Source organism: Oncorhynchus tshawytscha, linkage group LG29 (assembly GCF_018296145.1).
Source record: "Oncorhynchus tshawytscha isolate Ot180627B linkage group LG29, Otsh_v2.0, whole genome shotgun sequence".
In the NCBI taxonomy this organism is placed as follows: Eukaryota; Metazoa; Chordata; class Actinopteri; order Salmoniformes; family Salmonidae; genus Oncorhynchus; species Oncorhynchus tshawytscha.
The window spans coordinates 12,488,098-12,507,294 of NC_056457.1; the positions used below are offsets into that span (position 1 = coordinate 12,488,098).

The 19,197-nt window shown below is 42.0% G+C and overlaps 1 protein-coding gene across 4 annotated transcripts; it reads left to right on the forward strand.

Moving 5' to 3' along the window:
* Nucleotides 1–1,360: 1,360 nt before the first annotated feature.
* Nucleotides 1,361–18,584, forward strand: pxdc1b (PX domain containing 1b). Of its 4 annotated transcripts, none has more exons than XM_024392917.2 (6): nucleotides 1,361–2,357; nucleotides 7,884–7,975; nucleotides 8,160–8,277; nucleotides 8,729–8,852; nucleotides 15,065–15,207; nucleotides 16,839–18,584. In XM_024392917.2, the coding sequence occupies exons 1-5, from the start codon at nucleotides 2,102–2,104 to the stop codon at nucleotides 15,186–15,188; spliced, it is 714 nt and encodes a 237-aa protein (XP_024248685.1). In that variant the 5' UTR covers nucleotides 1,361–2,101; the 3' UTR covers nucleotides 15,189–15,207; nucleotides 16,839–18,584. The 4 variants fall into 4 exon arrangements, with proteins under 4 accessions (XP_024248685.1, XP_024248682.1, XP_024248683.1 ...); XM_024392915.2 differs by lacking the exon at nucleotides 16,839–18,584 and having other exon boundaries at nucleotides 1,363–1,591; nucleotides 2,021–2,357; nucleotides 15,065–16,393; XM_024392916.2 differs by lacking the exon at nucleotides 16,839–18,584 and having other exon boundaries at nucleotides 1,363–1,591; nucleotides 2,079–2,357; nucleotides 15,065–16,393.
* The last annotated feature ends 613 nt before the right edge of the window (nucleotides 18,585–19,197 follow it).

Genomic DNA, 19,197 nt, shown 5'->3' on the forward strand with positions numbered 1-19,197 from the left:
AATACTCAAGACATTTCAGCTTTTCATTTTGAATTAATTTGCCAAAATGTCTAAACATAATTCCACTTTTACATTATGGGGTACTGTGTATAGGCCAGTGCCTGAAAAAGGCTGTAACATAACATGTGGGAAAAAGTCAAGGGGTGTGAATACCTTCTGAAGGGACTGTATGTAGTACCTTCATACTTACCTATTTTGACCGGTTGCCAAGGAGGCCCTCGACATAAGACTGGAGCTCATTGTTGCTAAGATTAACATTGTTTATCAAATGTTTTTCTGTGTTGTCTTATGTGACCTCTGTTAGCAGATGATTGATAATGGGTTATAATTGGTTTGTCCCTTGTGCTCGTCTTTATTTTCTAAAAGGTTACGCGGTGGAGAAATGTGGCTGCAACACAAAAAAAGGATCTGAAGATGGTTAAGTAAAAGCTGAATGAAGAGGCCTCAAAGCGATAAACAAAAAGTGCAAATATGTCATTCATTTGAATTTAAACTAATTCAATTGCATGTGTATATGTTTATTATTGATCGTTTGATTACTACAGTTAGAAACTTTAGGAAATAACAGGTGCACTTGTCTAGTAGTGACACAGTAGGGAAACAAGATGTCAATTGTGATTTTGAATAGGCAAACGGTAGTAAATGTGTCCATTTCCAATAGTAATTCAAAAGTGTTTATGTCAGAAATGAAAAGGGATAAGGAGTAATTCAGTAGTGACAACACTACACAGACAAATGGCAGTAGTAATTCAAGAGGGATTGAGTTGGCATACAGCAGGAATGTGTAGGTATTACTGTGGTCATTCTACATTCAGCATGTAGAAATTGTGTAGGTATTACTGTGGTCATTCTACATTCAGCATGTAGAAATTGTGTAGGTATTACTGTGGTCATTCTACATTCAGCATGTAGAAATTGTGTAGGTATATGTAGGTTTTAAGTTGTAGATACCCAAAAGCTCAGGAGTTACACAGTAGTCATTAAGGGAGAATTATGTAGCGATTTGAATAAAAATATGTAGTGTTCACCAGTAGTGAAATGTCCCATTTTATCACTCATTACTACTGAAATGGCCACATAACTCACTACTCGTTTCCTACACATCTCAACAGCAATCAAGTAGGTTTTGTGTAGATCTTGTGTAGTAGTTCATTAGTACTTTTTCATGAGGGTTACTACATCTACTCCTGAGTCCAGGTTGACATACTATAACTGCTGAACACAACTGTACATCAGAAAGAAAAGGTATGCAAGTTTTGAAGTAGCCTAGGCAGCTTACATGGACAATTCGGTCTCTCTTTGCGCAGTTGCATTCCTTGCATAGTATCCACACTGTTGACAAGGAGCGAGGAAGAAGAAGAGGGGAGGGAGAGAGGAGTCAACTTCTGCGAGGGGAGGAAACCGACGGATATTTTTCGCCTGAGCGACAAAAGCCGTCAACTCTGGAATCAGTGTGCAAGATGCATCCTCTAAAGGGAAACGTCGACAAACTGTCAGGGGAGTAAAGCCTTGAAGAACAGGACATCGAATATGCAATTCTTTTGCATTCAGTTCTACGCATGAAGTTAATCAGAAGACTCGTAGAAGAACAGTAAGACGATAAAAGAACAATATACTAACATCATTTTGTGAAGGGCAACTAACTGTTTTAAGGCGTCATCATCTGTGACCCTGAACTTAAAGTGGACTAGTAAATAAATCATTGTTATTGAACAACAGCTAAATAGCTATTTTCGAGTCCATTTGAATTCTGGGAGGATTATATCAAGTAAAAACTCATTTTCTTACCCTGTGGTGACTAATGACTATGAAGGCGGTGACAGTGCCACGTTTAAGACTGCGTCTGTGATGGGCTGAGCAAGCGAAACTGAAATAATTTTGGTTTTCTACATTGTAACGGTTTTAGAGTTATGACGGAGGTTTTTGAAGTGGTCTTGGCCACTATTCCTTATATTAGCATTTCCCCCCACATGCTTACAAGTTAATGATTTATTTGAAATTGTTATTTTACCCGGTTCAGGGTGGGCAATGTTATTCCAAAGTCCATGACTTCACTCCAACGTCCCACTCCTTCTCAGAATGCTGGACTGACTGCTGAGGAATGGCATCGGCGATATTCGAGGGGACGTCTCTGGTCAACATGTTTGTCAAGGATTGCTGGGTGAACGGGATCCGGAGACTGATCATAAATCAGCGAGGAGAGGAAGAAGAATTCTACGAGATCAGAACCGAGTGGTCAGACAGAAACGTTTTGTATTTGCACAGGAGTTATTCCGATTTTGGGAGATTGTTCAAAAGACTGGTTGAATCATTCCCTGAGGACAGAAGAGCTCTCTCCAAGTCGCCGCTTATCGAAGGTTGGTATATGGTATAGTGTACCCCATGCCACTGGAAATTGGGTTTAATCAATTAACCAATTAAGTAATGAATTATATGGTCATTTGAAGACAATAGCACTATACAATTCGGATGTTTTTTTTCTATTAATTGGCCTTTTGACCAATCACATAAGATCTTTTCACATCAGTTCTGTTTCATAGCTGATGTGATTGGTCAAAAGACCAATTAGTTAAACTTTTTTTTTTTTAAAGATCAGCCAATGTTTTGAAGTGTTGAGAACTTTGTCATCAATTATTGTATTCAAATGGGTATTTTTGACAGGTGGGAATTATATGTGCACATTTGATATAGATAGATCTGATGATACAGATCGATAGATGGATACAGATAGATCTGTTGTATTATTTACAGTGGATAAATAAGGACTAATTGTTGTTTTCATGACCCAGGTAGACACTGTCCATTTAATAATTGATTGGGTCCACTTTGGAGAACACATAATACCAGACCTATCAAATAGCTGCTCTTTGGTCTACATGATTCCGGATACTGTTTTAGGTTCTCTGGGAACCCCCTAACATGATTGACTGGAACTTAAGTCAAGAGCAATAGGACTGATTTAACTGGCCATCACTAGGCTATCCTTTATCACTCATCAGCAGCACCTTTTTGGTTGTTTGGTTTTCAGAGCTGGAGGCTATGGGTTAGGTTTATAGTAGCACAGGCTGTCAAAATTAAAATCATATTGGAAAAGGTTAATGTGTGGATTTGTCAGTGAATGTTTTCGATAAACTAGGAGGTGGCCTATTCATTGCTTGTTGGCTTTAATAATGTTGAGGTAACGCTGAAAGGCTCAGTTACTCCCCCCTATCGAGTGTTTGTGGACCATTTCAATAATACTTTAAATGTTATCAAATGTTTAGGTTGTGATTAGGCTAATCTACTGTATGTCCCGCGTGATTGAATTGTTGACCAGCTTGTTCTGCAATAGAAGCAGATCCTATCCTGTAGTAATGGGTAAAGATAAACAGAACCCCCAGACAGTTGGAAAGGATTGTGACACATGGAAGCCAAACACACTGCCCTGGGTTGTGTACCTCTTACTGCCCTGTCTGTCAAGATGGTGCCCTGACATTGCCCAGGCTGGGTGCTGTCTGGCAGGATGCCCAGCTCATGCCACTTCTATGCCCAGCTAGCACATAACATTCTGAGAACCATATGTTTCTTAGAGCTTGGTGAGAGCGTGGTTCTTCAGCATAACACTTTCTGCAGGTTTCCACGTAGTTCTGTTTAAAGTCAATGTTCAGAGAATGTTAAGAAACAATGTTCTTCTGTGTGAATTTCAGTACTTTCAGCATAACATTTTCTGCAGCTCTGTTGGCCGCGCCCACTAATTGGCCACACCTGATCTTAATGAGTGCTTATTTCCTTTGAAAGGAAGCAGAGCCTGTTTGAATAGACTAAAATGAACAGCTTCGTATGAGTTTTTTTTTTTTTTAAACACAAAAAAACATGGCAGGCTAGCTCCATCCTGGTGGCGCAGTGGGCTAATTCCTTGGATAGTGAACAGAATATCATATGTTTGAATCTCACTGATGCCATGCCACAATAAAAAAGTGTTTGCATGTTTAAAGCATAAGCAAATAAATGTTTCTCTGTGTTTGGAGTTGAAATCAGTTATCCAAACTAAGCTAGCAGTGTTATTAAAACTCTTATTGAAACATTCAGTGAAAGGAACCTCCCTGCTATACATAAAAATGTACACTCCCAGAACAGGCCCCCAAAAACATTTTGTTCTCAGAACGTTTAAAAAACGTTCAGTTTTATTGGTCAGGAATCTTATGGCTTCGTTCCCAGAACCAATGGGAAACCAAAAACGTATCTTCCCACAACTTCCAAGGAACCAAATGTGATAGCTGGGTGTTCACCCTGCACAGCCTCTCTGGTACTTCTATTTTGTCTGTGTCCATTCAGCTTACAGTAAGTGTGTTTTGTAGACTGTCCCCCGACGCCAGCCTTTTTGTGGCGACTGGAAGGCTCTGTTTCCTTCCCATACACCGAAATAGCTGTCACTGCTGAGGATTGGCTCTTCTCCTTTCTCGGCTGCGTGTGATGCAAAACGACTCATTTTGCACTTCTTCTTTTCCTGGTGTCTCATCGTCCATTCTCATGTCTTGTTGTTTGAGATACGAATGGAGGGAGATGGGTATTGAAATAGGGACTTCATCCAAGTGTTACTCCAGTAGTGGTGTCGGTAGCGTTGAATCATGTCAGTGATGGATAGCTGGCCACAGATGAATCCCATTCCTTTAATTTCCACCTCGGCTCGATATTTTATTTAGATCCGTTTTCTAATTGGCACTCAGATGAAAAGTGGACCTAGCTCGAGCTGTCCTTGCTTCCCTATGTTGTGTTCTTTTATTCACACTGTTTCTGGCCCTACTCTTGTTTCTGTGCTGTACCTAGGCAACAAGAGAGGCGTGCAGAACTTCTAGGGAACTTTCAGGCTGAGGTCATTGTGGTGAGAGGGTGATATACAGGCCTGGCCGAAGGAGTGGGCCTCCTATATTTAGGCTAGCCCCTACTGTGGCCTGCTTAGGCCTTCATCATCAGTCACCTGACATGTTACCCTGGAGTGGGCATCACAGACAGGAAGTGATGTGCTGGTTCTGCTGGCATGAGAGCCAGTCACGAGGGCACCGCCCAAACATCTAGACATAACAGACTCAGACTGGTGACGGAGAGGACAGCCGAGAACACTGTTTAAAGGCTTAACCTAAGATTTACTATGGAATTTGGCGCTCTGTATCTATTGATAAAACGGCAACACCTTATGGAACATACTCATCTAACCGGGGAGATGGTGGTTAGATAATGTTGCAGTACATGACACTACTAAAGGCTATAATGTTGTAGTGTCATGCTGACATGGGCCGGTCTGATGTGCTGTAGGATGTCATTGTGAAATAGCTATTGATAAGGTCTTATAAATGTTGAAATATCATGTGTAAGGATGATGTGGAGGCTCATGCTTCCTGTCATGTTGTCTGTCCTCCTGCCATGGTTGATATGCAAATGACAGCACAAACAGGTATCACATTAAGTAGTTGTGTAACTACACTTTTTCATTGCATTGTAAGCTTGTTTAATTACGAAATCTATTACCATAAATGGTTGTAGCTACACTTTAAAAAAGCGAGAAAGTAATAATATGCTCGCTACAATGGGCAGAAAACACAGATTTTTGTTGGTAAAGATACTAGCAGTATCTGTGCAGTGTTCCTCAGCCAACTAAATGTAGGCTATGAACTACTGTTGGCCTATTTCTTGGCTACAGACAAATTCTTTGATGTGCACATGGGAACAGTTTGAATGGCCAGAATGCTGGTAGAGAGGACAATTATTAGACCAATTTGGCCCCATACTTATTGTGTTACAGAAGGAGAACAGAAAACACAAGTTTAGTGTTTCCCTCTTCAACGCGATTCCAGGAAGTGGAGACAGGAAATGGACTCTTCCACAGGAAGTGAGGACATGCACTCAGGGAGCCTGGTCGGAACAAACACAGCTGATTTTTACTTTCAAAATATTTCATGGCTTATTTTTCAGATGACCACTAATTTCTATACATTTAGCTTCAACTTCGAAATAGAATTAATTGAGAGAGGAATATGTTAAGTGGTTGTGTTCCATTTGAAATCTACAACTTTATTTTGGCATTCCACGCCAGCGCTCATGTTGCTCACGTTTCCATATCAAAGGAGAAATCCCGTGGACAGATTTCCAAACATCTGTTTACACGGAAAACTGCGAGGCGGTTTTCGAGTTTTGTCTGAGGACAGTTCTCTTCATGTTTGTTGCATTTGAGCAACCGCCATGTGTGGTGTAGATTTGTTGCTTTTTCCTTGAGGCTATGCTCCCAGGGTTATTAGGCATGTCTTTCAAGTGAAACATCCTATAAAGAAGAAGACCATATAATATTCAAAATGGCACACTGTATCTCTACCATGACATAATCAAGAATACTAATCATACGTCTAAGCCTATGATTAAAAAAACAACAATACAATAAACCTCTTATTTGCAGACAAACAAGCACTTATTGGTCGGTATATCTTTTTTTTTATATATAGGCTTTTGCTGGTTTGGACAAACCGAGCTGTTTATCTCTTAAAAAGAAGAATATGATCCTGGAACCCTGCGAGGTGCAGCCCTGGGTGGGGGATTCTATGGTTGCCTCTCAAATGGCATCATGTTCCCTATAAGTGTGCACTACTTTGTTTGTTTTTTAACCAAAAACATTTCATGACCTAATCACTCCTCAAACCCTGGGGCGTAATGTCATGACTGTGGGCCATTAGAAATGAATGAGATTGTTACATCAGCAGAGCGCTGCATCGCATCCTCTTACGCAGCCCTCTATCTATCCGAAGGGAGCAGCTCTGTGGCTGCATCGTGCACACTAGTCGCATCACCTCAGTAAGACCTCATCAGTAGTTTTCTGGAGGATCGTCATCATCAACCTCACTATCGTAGTCATCATGACTATGAATGGCCGTACATGCTATTTTGGGACTAGTTGGAACTGGAAGGCAGAACCAATGACTAATGCGTCATAGTCACTAGTTTTCACTCTGCATCATTGGATTGTAAAGGCTTAAGTACATATTCACTCACACATCCCCCTGTTTATGAAAGGTCCAAACCAACTAAGCAGGCTACTTTCCACTCTTTTTTTGGACATGTGTTTGCCAATATTAAAGTCCTCATTGCTAGTGCTTATTCCCGAAGTGAAACTTTCCACCCAGCTTCTAAATCTAAAACCTCTCTTATACTTTGCATTGTTAATCCATGTATCATGCTGCTGAGGTAGATAGGTGTGCTGTACGTCTATACTGCAGTTTTCCTATATTCTGCTGTTGCCACTTTCAGATCCTGTGCTGCCTATTACCTAGCATTTACTGAGCCGTGTTGGCATTCTTGCTGGTTACCCTATTTGTGACACGTGCAGTTGCGTGCTCTTAAAACTATGTCCACTTAACTTAAGTCTATTTGTGTTTCTCTGTACTTGCCATGCCCAGAACAAATATCACAGGAGCATTGTGAATATAAAGGTTCTCATTTTACTGATTGCCACCTTTTCAATTATATATTTTTTGGCAACCTTTTTTACATGAGTAAAGTTGAATTGGGCCCTCCTCCCATTTAGCCTTTGTTGTGTGTTCTGGCCTGTGGATAGATAAGATGCTAGTTGACACAAAGGTCAAAGTAGCTGCCCTATTGTTATGGTGGATGCACAGATAGGATTTACCTCATGTTCTCCCAGTAGGAGAGTTATTTTGGTCTGAAAGCTCAGGCTGTCTCAAAATGATGGCTTTTGGTTTGTCTTGGGAATCAAATCGATTTTTAAATGTGTACCTGGTTTGTTACCTGAGAATTTACTTGAGACCTAAGAATTTCAGTTTTGTGAGATTAATACAAAAAAAGTGGTAATAACCATGTAATAACCTTTGACTGTGTTATGTTTGTCATTTTGTGTTTAGGTCTGGTTAAGATTAAAGAGGCCAGTGACATTGAGCTGAAACTAAATGAGGTGGAGAAGCTACTGAAGAATGCCATCAACATGCCATGGAAGGTGGGTCACTAGTCGTCTACGACTGCCCTGTACACATTTGGATTTGATCAACTTGTATGCAAACCTATTCATTTATACACCTTCCAACATACCACATTTGACTCAGATTAGTTATAATGCATTTTTGTATGGCTCTCATAAATAGAACCCATGCTCATACTATCTGTGCTGTCTGTCTCCCCAGTATTCTAGGTCAGAGGTGGTGTTGACATTCTTTGAGCGATCACCGCTGGACCAAGTGCTGAAGAATGACAACGTCCACAAGATCCAGCCATGCTTCCAGAGTCCATACAAGATATCAGGTATTGATTCGTGGTGAAACACAGGGAAAACACTCCACTTTCTTCCCAGTATTAACTGGGGCTCCCGAGTGGCGCAGCGGTCTAAGGCACTGCATCCCAGTCCTAGAGGCGTCACTACAGATCCTGGTTTGATTCCAGGCTGTATCACAACCGGCCATGACGGGTAGACTGTAATTGTAAATAAGAATTGGTTCTTAACTGACATGCCTAAATAAAATAAAAAAACTAAGTAACTTTCCTTTTAACCACCCAAACAACCAATGACATCCGAACCAGGAAACCTCTGAGTAATGGTTAATATAGGATAAGATAAGCTGGAATTGTATTGTCTGTTTTCACAGAAATGTGCCTTGCGTTATAAAGAATTCCTTACAGGACATATAAACAACAGACAAAACATGGGGTAGACTGTTCATGTCCTAAACTGTAGAATGTGTTCTGTGCCCTACAGAGATCATGCGTTCCAATGGATTCTGTCTGGCCAACACTGAGACAATCGTGTTTGATGAGAGTCTACCACAGGATGCAGAGAGACCCTCATCCACTGACTCTGCTGCTGGCTCTGCAGAACACCTGTAAGTAACACGTGACTTCTTTTACCTGTTAGATTCACCTTACCAGTCAGTATCAATGTCATTGTGTATTGAGACAAATGGGCATTTCTTCATCCTCATAAGAGGTGAAATTGTGTGTGCCGTAGATATTTTAATATTTCTAATACAATGTTGACTTTGGACTGTTACTCCCTGCACCACAAAACCAGAGAAGCGTGGCAGTATCACGCGTTAACCAGAATGACTGAGGTTGAAGAGAAAGTGTTTTCTCCTGAATTTAGGCCTATTTTATTATACAAACATGATATATCATGTTACTTTTCGTATAGTTCACATTCTCTTTACTACACACACACCTACAGGGACCTTTTAGGACCACAAGTGTTTGTGTGTGCCCTTTTGCGTATGTGAGTACCATGCATTCCTTGAATTTCAAAGAGGTTCCAGGGTCCCCCTCAGGAAATGTCTCAGTGCACCTCTTCCTTCCCTGGGTGGGGTGTGAGGAGGGAAGCTAGGGAGGGACCTTTACTCAGTCTCCACAACAAAATATTTTTCACCAAATATTACAATGCGGTTAAAGTCAGAGTCATTAAAACTTGTTTTTAACCCACTCCACAAATTTCTTGTTAACAAAATATTGTTTTGGAAAGTAGGTTAGGACATCTGCTTTGTGCATGACACAAGTAATTTTTCCAACAATTGTCTACAGACAGATTATTTCACTGTATCAAAATTCCAGTGGGTCAGAAGTTTACATACACTAAGTTGACTGTGCCTTTAAACAGCTTGGAAAATTCCAGAAAATTATGTCATGGCTTTAGAAGCTTCTGTTAGGATAAATTACATCATTTGATTCAATTGGAGGTATACCTGTGGATTTATTTCAAGGCCAACCTTCAAACTCAATGCCTCTTTGCTTGACAGCATGGGATTTTTTTAAAAAATCAGCCAAGACCTCAGAAAAAAACATTGTAGACCTCCACAAGTCTGGTTCATCCTTGGGAGCTATCTCCAAATGCCTGAAGGTACCACATTCATCTGTACAAACAATAGTACGCAAGTATAAGCACCATGGGACCACGCAGCCGTGATACCGCTCAGGAAGGAGACGTGTTCGGTCTCCTAGAGATGAACATACTTTGGTGCGAAAAGTGCAAATCAATCCCCGAACAACAGCAAAGGACCTTGTGAAAATGCTGGGGGAACAGGTACAAAAGTATCTATATCCACAGTAAAACAATTCCTATATTGACAGAAGCCACTGCTCCATAACCGGCATAAAAAAGCCAGACTACGGTTTGCAGCTGCACATGGGGACAAAGATCGTACTTTTTGGAGAAATGTCCTCTGGTCTGATGAAACAAAAATAGAACTGTTTGTCCATAATGACCATCGTTATGTTTGTAGGAAAAAGGGGCAGGCTAGCAAGCCGAAGAACACCATCCCAACCGTGAAGCACGGGAGTGGCAGCATCATGTTGTGGGGATGCTTTGCTGCACGAGGGACAGGTGCACTTCACAAAATAGATTGCATCATGAGGTGGGAAAATTACATGGATAAATTGAAGCAACATATCAAGACATCAGTCAGGAAGTTAAAGCTTGGTCGCAAATGGGTCTTCCAAATGGACAATGACCCCAAGCATACTTACAAAGTTGTGGCAAAATGTCTTAAGGACAACAAAGTCAAGGTATTGGAGGGGCAATCAAAGCCCTGACCTCATCCTATAGAAAATGTGCGAGTAAGGAGACCTACAAACCTGACTCGGTTACACCAGCTCTGTCAGGAGGAATGGGCCAAAATTCACCCAACTTATTGTGGGAAGTTTGTGGAAGGCTACCCGAAACGTTTGACTCAAGTTAAACAATTTAAAGGCATTGCTACCAAATACTAATTGAGTGTATGTAAACTTCTGACCCACTGGGAATGTGATGAAAGAAATAAAAGCTGAAATAAACAATTCTCTACTATTATTCTGACATTTCACATTCTTAAAAGAAAGTGGTGATCCTAGCTGACCTAAAACAGGGAATTTTTACATGGATTAAATGTCAGGAATTGTGAAAAACTGAGTTTAAATATATTTGGCTAAGGTGTATGTAAACTTCTGACTTTAACTGAATCTTCTCACCTGGATCATCATAGCTAGCTAGCTGCAATCCGGGTGACTACTTCTGGCTAACGTATCTGTCCCGAAGCAAGCACCAATTAGCCTGGAGCTAGCCCATACTAGGCCAATCTCCCAGCTAGCTGAAGAGGTCCATCAGCCACTCCTGGACCCCTTTTACTGCCGGTACGGGGTACGGAACCCTGATCTGCTCGCGGGGGTTACTCAACTGGCTCCTACGTCGTGACGTTCCCTGAATGCCCATCTGCTAGCCGCGGCCCGCTAGCTCCCGCTAGCTGTCTAGACCATATCGGACTGTTAGCTAATAGATCCATTGGCCAATTTCTCGTTCCACTGTTCCTATTTTGCCAATCGGCCTGGGCCCCTTTTACCACACAAAGCCCTGCTTATCCATCACGACTGGACTACCGACGTAATCTGCCCCAGGGACTTTTTTCCAACAGGCCCCTTCATCGCGACGTCCCCTGAATGCCCATCTGCTAGCCGTGGCCCGCTAACTGTCTAGAGCATATTGGACTGTTAGCTGAATAGATCCATTTGTCAATTGGACTGGACCCCTCTGCTACACGGAACCCTACTAATCTATCACGACTGGCCTATCGACGGAACCGCTCGAGGAGGCTAAAACAGACTTTCCTCCGTCGCGACGTCCCTCTAAGACCCTTCTGCTAGCTTGCTAGCCCCGGCCTGCTAGCAGTCTGAATCGCCGTGTCTCCAGCCAGCACAACCATTCACTGGACCCTTAAGATTACTCGGCTACACATGCCTCTCCCTAATGTCAATATGCCTTCACTGTTCTGGTTAGTGATAGTTTTATTTCACTGTAGAGCCTCTAGCCCTGCTCAATATGCCTTAACCAACCATTTAGTTCCATCTGCAATGACATCACCTGGTTTAAATGTTTCTAGAGACAATATCTGTCTCATCATCACTCAATGCCTAGGTTTACTTCCAATGTACTCACATCCTACCATACCTTTGTCTGTACATTATGCCTTGAATCTATTCTATCGCGCCCAGAAACCTGCTCCTCTTACTCTGTGTTCCGAATGTACTAGACGACCAGTTCTTATAGCCTTTAGCTATGTAGAGGTTAATCCAGGACCTGCAGTGCCTAGCTCCTCTCCTATTCCCCAGGTGATCTCATTTGTTGACTTCTGTAACCTTAAAAGCCTTGGTTTCATGCATGTTAACACTAGAAGCCTCCTCCCTAAGTTTGTTTTATTCACTGCTTTAGCACACTCTGCCAACCCGGATGTCTTAGCCGTGTCTGAATCCTGGCTTAGGAAGACCACCAAAACCCCTAAAATTTCCATCCCAAACTATAACACTTTCCGCCAAGATAGAAATGCCGAAGGGGGCGGAGTTGCAATCTACTGCAGAGTTCTTTTATTATCCAGGTCTGTACCCAAACAATTTGAGCTTCTTCTTTTTAAAAATCCACCTTTCCAAAAACAAGTCTCTCACCCTTGCCGCTTGCTATAGACCACCCTCTGCCCCCAGCTGTGACCTGGACACCATATGTGAATTGATTGCCCCCCATCCATCTTCAGAGCTCATGCTGCTAGGTGACCTAAACTGGGACATGCTTAATACCCAGGCCATCCTATAATCTAAGCTTGATGCCCTCAATCTCACACAAATTATCAATGAACCTACCAGGTACAACCCCAAATCCGTAAACATGGGCACCCTCATAGATATCATCCTAACCAACCTGCCCTCCAAATACACCTCTGCTGTTTTCAACCAAGATCTCAGCAATCACTGCCTCATTGCCTGCATCCGTAATGGGTCTGTGGTCAAACGACCACCCCTCCTCACTGTCAAACACTCCCTAAAACACTTCAGCGAGCAGGCCTTTCTAATCGACCTGGCCGGGGTATCCTGGAATAATACTGACCTCATCCCGTCAGTAGAGGATGCCTGGTTATTCTTTAAAAGTGCCTTCCTCACCCTCTTAAATTAGCATGCTCCATTCAAACATTTTAGAACCAGGAATAGATATAGCCCTTGGTTCACTCCAGACCCGACTGCCCTTGACCAGCACAAACACATCCTGTGGCGTACTGCATTAGCATCGAATAGCCCCCGTGATATGCAACTTTTTAGGGAAATTAGGAACCAGTATACACAGGCAGTTAGGAAAGCTAAGGCTAGCTTTTTCAAACAGCAATTTGCATCCTGTAGCACAAACTCAAAAAAAGTTCTGGGACACTAAAGTCCATGGAGAATAAGAGCACCTCCTCCCAGCTGCCCACAGCACTGAGAATAGGAAACACTGTCACCACGATAAATCCACTATAATTGAGAATTTCATGAAGCGTTTTTCTACGGCTGGCCATGCTTTCCACCTGGCTACCCCTACTCCGGTCAACTACCCGGCAACCCCCACAGCAACTCACCCAAGCCTCCCCCATTTCTCCTTCACCCAAATCCAGATAGCTGATGTTCTGAAAGAGCTGCAAAATCTGGACCCCTACAAATCAGCCGGGCTAGACAATCTGGACCCTCTCATTCTAAAATGATATGCCGAAATTGTTGCAACCTCTTACTGGCCTGTTCAATCTCTCTTTCGTATCGTTTGAGATTCCCAACGATTGGAAAGCTGTCGCGATCATCTCCCTCTTCAAAGGGAGAGACACTCTAGACCCAAACTGCTACAGACCTATATCTATCCTACCCTGCCTTTCTAAGGTTTTCGAAAACAAAGTTAACACATTTTCCGACCATTTTGAATCCCACTGTACCTTCTCTGCTATGCAATCTGGTTTCAGAGCTGGTCATGGGTGCACCTCAGCCACGCTCAAGGTCCTAAACGATATCATAACCGCCATCGATAAGAGACATTACTGTGCAGCCGTATTCGTCGACCTGGCCAAGGCTTTCGACTCTGTCAATCACCACATTCTTATCGGCAGACTAAACAGCCTTTGTTTCTCAAATGACTACCTCGCCTGGTTCACCAACTACTTCTCTGATAGTGTTCAGTGTCAAATCAGAGGGCCTATTGTCTGGACCTCTGGCAGTCTCTATGGGGGTGCCACAGGGTTCAATTCTCGGGCCGACTCTTCTGTGTATATCAATGATGTCGCTCTTGCTGCTGGTGATTCTCTGATCCACCTCTACGCAGACAACACCATTCTGTATACTTCTGGCCCTTCTTTGGACACTGTTAACAACCCAACTGCTCTTAAATGCAAGTAAACCTAAATGCATGCTCTTCAACCGATCGCTGCCCACACCTGCCCGCTCGTTCAGCATCGCTACTCTGGACTCTCCTTCCAGACTCTTATTAAGCATCTCCAATCCAAAATTGAATTTAGAATTGGCTTCCTATTTCACAACAAAGCATCCTTCACTCATGCTGCCAAACATGCCCTTGTAAAACTGACCATCCTACCGATCCTTGACTTTGGCGATATAATTTACAAAATGGCCTCCAACACTCTACTCAACAAATTGGATCCAGTCTATCACAGTGCCATCCGTTTTGTCACCAAAGCCCCATATCCTATCCACCACTGGGACCAGTATTCCCTCGTTGGATGGCCCTTGCTTCATATTCGTCACCAAACCCACTGGCTCCAGGTCATCTATAAGACTCAAGCTTCAGTGATTTTTTTTTTTTTTGGCAATTTTTTTGTAAAGACTTATCTCCCTCTAAGTTTAAGCATCAGCTGTCATTGTACCTGTACACACTATCATCACTGTACCTATACACAGCCAATCTGTAAATAGCACACCCAACTACCTCATACACATATTGTTACTTATCCTCTTGCACTTTTGTTCCCCAGTATCTCTATTCTCTACTTGCACATCTGTCATTCCAGTGTTAATGCTAAATTGTCATTATTTTGCCTCCATGGCCTATTTATTGCCTTACCTCCCTACTCTTCTATTGAACACGTTTTAGTAAATTTAGTGTCTTAGTATGGGTTGACCAATTGGTCCATTCCTACTGGGCACGGACGTCAATTCAACATCTAGTCCACATTGATTTAACGTACCTGAATTAATAGGATGTGGAAACAACTATGATTCAACCGGTGTGTGCCCAGTGAGTTGAGTGATACCCATGTCTGGCGTTTTCCTCTCTTAGGTACGAGGATGGCAGGGAGTTCCTGACGGTGGAACCAGACATCAGTGACGATGACTCCGATGCCTACGTCACAAACCTGTCTTACTACCATCTGGTCCCCTTTGAGACGGACATCCTGGAATGAGGAGCCAAAATGGCTGACGGTTAGCATCACTGCCTGCTCAGATGCTGTCAGAAACCAACCCATGTCATGTGACCTAGCTGTGGACAGCTCTGTCCAGCATGTTGGCCACAAATGTTACAGTAGCTGCACAACTGCACCGATTAACTTTGCTACTGCTGCTTATAGGCCAACGTTTGTCATGGTAGCTTTGTCTCTGTCGAATCGGAGCGCAGATCCTGGGGTTCAGCGGCTGTATGGACAGACATACACACAGACTGTAGTATTACTCACAGAAAGATTGTATAGAGAGATTTAATATCACTGGCTTACAAAGTCCAATGTCTGTGATATCACCAGTGTGCCTCATCCTCTATCCTCAAGATGCGGTTATAAGGAAATAAGGAGATTGCCCATTTCTTGCTTCCCGTGTCCTCTCTCCTCTACAATTGTGCATTTGAGTTGCTTTGGGATTGAACTTGGTGTACTTCATAGAACTGTGTTCAGTGTCAGCCTTAAACTGCAGTCTTGTCATTACAACCAGTATTACGAAAGATTATTGTTTTATGTGGAGTGATAGCTTGACTTTTCTAATTGGGATTGAATGGGAAATTAACTTTTTTTGGTTCACTGTGACTTTTCCTCACCACACCTATTGTTAGGACGACAGGTTAGGGATGTTATTGTGTTCAAAACATCAAATCGGCACACTACATCACTGTATGAATGACAGTACCAGATTGGTTTGAGTAGCAAAAATGTAACAGTTGCGTAATCTTCGTCTAGGGGATTGTTATCATGTGCATAGTGTACGCAAGCAGTGTTTTGCTGGTTCAAGCAAGGCCATGTCAGACCCTGTATTATGCTGTATAGGCTACTGTAATTCCACAACTCAGTCCAACAGCTGACTATAGTCTCTGTGTGGGAGTCTGCAGCGTAGCCAGCCACTGGAGAAACAAATATTCTCTGTTTCTAAAGATAACAAATGACAATGTTGTGTGGAAAACCACTATAAGGGAATTTAGGCCAACACTGGATTTTTCCTCTTCCTGTTGTTTGGCAAATAAACATCAGTTTAAACACAGCCACAACATGATTTCCCCAATATCACTAAATAAGACATCATTTGGACACCAAACATGTGGGAATGGCACATTTGAAAATATGGCATGCCCCAACATGGTTTCTGTCCACATTTCAAATCAAATTAAAGATGGAAAAAAAAATAATAATTGACTCAGCATTTGTTTCCATTGGAAGGTTTTCCAGCTGTCTGCACTTTCAGCAGTCCTGTAGATGTAGTGGTAACTTGTTTAGTCGCTCACATGTGTTCCTGTCTCCCTACAGAAGTGAGTCTAGTTTTTCTCTGTATGTGTGAAGCTGCAGCAGCATTGAGCCCTCTGGCTACTGGGTAGGTAGCTACGTAGCTAGCTGTCTGTCTTCCTCTGCTCTGTATTGTTCTGTAGCCACAGGGGTTTGCCCCTCCCCTGAATCCACAGGCGCTGAACATTCTGAAACTTGGCACATGGGGCCTTTACCCGACCCTAAACTCCCCTCCCCTAGTTAGCAACACAGTCATGCCCATTGCTCAGCCCGTGAGAAAACCCAGGTCTTTCTCAACATGTGAAACTATCCCACTTTTTTCTCTTCCTGCTTTCTTCTCTATTTTCTCAGAGGCAGAGAGCCTAAAGAGGAGGAAAAACACATATTTTTGGGCACTGGAGGTGGTTCTGTTGACTGGCTGCGTTGGAGAAATGGCACCACATCCTTCTTAATGCTCCCTGGGAGAGAAGGAAAATCCAACCACTAGCAACTCAATGCTGAAATAACGACCTGGACTATTTGAAAGGAAAATTATACATGATGTATGGAACAGTTGATTGTATTCATTTCTTTTCCCAGTCAGTCTAGACAGTAGACATTGATTCGTGAAGGACCTTGTGCAGTGTGCATGCATCCATCCATCCATCCACCAGTCATAGCTAAACGGTACTCAACTAATCCCATGTGGCCTCAGGAGTACCCAACCAAACTCCAGTACTCTGGTCTCTCTGCCACACTCTTTGAACACACCAGTATGTCAAGTTCAACAAATGTCAGACATCGGTGTGATCATTTAGAAGATGCTTTTTGTTTTATTACAATGATATTCGAATTTAATATAATGTTATGAGGTTATTTATTTTTATAGTCCAAATGTTTGACAGACTGGCTGTCATATCGCTAAGCTAACCATGACCCGCCTTTTAACCTTGTTGATATGCTTACGGCCAGTGTGAGACATATCTTGAAACATACTGCATCTGTCAGTATTATTAATTATATTAATCAAGAGTCTAAATCCTGTCTGGAGGTGGGCTCTAAACTAACAAATGGAATTGTTATAAGATGGTCATACCAAGGATTATTTAGCTATTTGATTTTGAATGTTAAGGGTCCTTAAGGTATCCCCAAAAAAATATTGGATGAAAAATTGAATTTGGCATTAGGCCTACTGTTATTAACCAATAGAAACACATTGAATAACAGATAGTTAAAAAATATATATTCTAAAGAAGTTTATTCTGAAGTGTCTGTCGAATATCTGAGAGATATAAGATCAGGGAACTCTATTTTTTTACATGTATTTATCCCCTTAGTTTAGGCACTAAACTATCTCCATAAACTATACTTCAATATATTATTTGAACTGGTACCGGGACCTTCAGTCTTGTGAGGCTTGTGGGTGTCCTAGAGCAAAACGGAGAACATACTTTTTTGTTTTTTTTAAATGTTATTTTACCCCTTTTTTCTCCCCAATTTCTTGGTATCCAATTGATTTTAGTAGCTACTATCTTGTCTCATCGCTACAACTCCCGTACTGGCTCGGGAGAGACGAAGGTTGAAAGTCATGAGTCTTCAAAACGGAGAACATCATCATGTTTGTGAGAGTCTCAGCTTTCCACAGAGGGGCGACCGTTCCAAGCGCTACAAACAGAAGTTGGCATAAGAGGCTATACTGTCTTCAGACGAGTCTTGTGGGAATGGTTGAGCAAAACGGAGAATATTGTCGTGTTCGTAAGAGTCCTCTTTCAATCGTTTGTAGGCCAAACGGTTCGGACGCTAGAGGTTTTCGTGAGGAGACCGATTTTCGGGATGTCTCATGGTCTGACAAACACCACTCTAGCTCTGCCACCTTTCACCACAGATGCGGAAGGGTGATATCGGCAGAAGTGGTGGATTGAGAGGCAGCCCAATGCAAAACATATATCTAGCTTAAACAGACAGATTGATGTTTTTTTTGTATAATGTTAATTCGATTTCCGCAGGGGTGCGGACATTGTAAGCCAAGGGTTAATACTTCATTCATTCTGCCTATGATTGGTAGACTATGTAACAATTATATTAAAGATGTTTTGTAATAAAAAAAATTACATTGACTGTTACTCTTTTATAATTGAGGCAATATCTGAGCATTATACCTCAATGGAAGAATAGAAAATCGACAGGTACTGCAACTCAAGGCCTACAGCTTCAGGATGTGTGAAACAGGGCTCTCTTGTGGTAGGTATCAGAATTACACACAATCAAATCAAATTTTATTTGTCACATACACATGGTTAGCAGATGTTAATGCGAGTGTAGCGAAATGCTTGTGCTTCTAGTTCCGACAATGCAGTAATAACGAACAAGTAATCTAACTAACAATTCCAAAAAAACTACTGTCTTATACACAGTGTAAGGGGATAAGGAATATGTACATAAGGATATATGAATGAGTGATGGTACAGAGCAGCATAGGCAAGATACAGTAGATGATATCGAGTACAGTATATACATATGAGATGAGTATGTAAACCAAGTGGCATAGTTAAAGTGGCTAGTGATACATGTATTACATAAGGATGCAGTCGATGATATAGAGTACAGTATCTACGTATGCATATGAGATGAATAATGTAGGGTAAGTAACATTATATAAGGTAGCATTGTTTAAAGTGGCTAGTGATATATTTACATCATTTCCCATCAATTCCCATTATTAAAGTGGCTG

What these genes read in the sequence shown, in the direction of transcription:
- pxdc1b (XM_024392917.2), top strand. Translation starts at nt 2,102, where the DNA reads ATGGCATCGGCGATATTCGAGGGGACGTCTCTGGTCAACATGTTTGTC. An exon ending in CCATCAACATGCCATGGAAG is followed by an intron (nt 7,976 to 8,159) that starts GTGGGTCACTAG and finishes CTGTCTCCCCAG; the next exon opens with TATTCTAGGTCAGAGGTGGT. An exon ending in GCTGGCTCTGCAGAACACCT is followed by an intron (nt 8,853 to 15,064) that starts GTAAGTAACACG and finishes TTCCTCTCTTAG; the next exon opens with GTACGAGGATGGCAGGGAGT.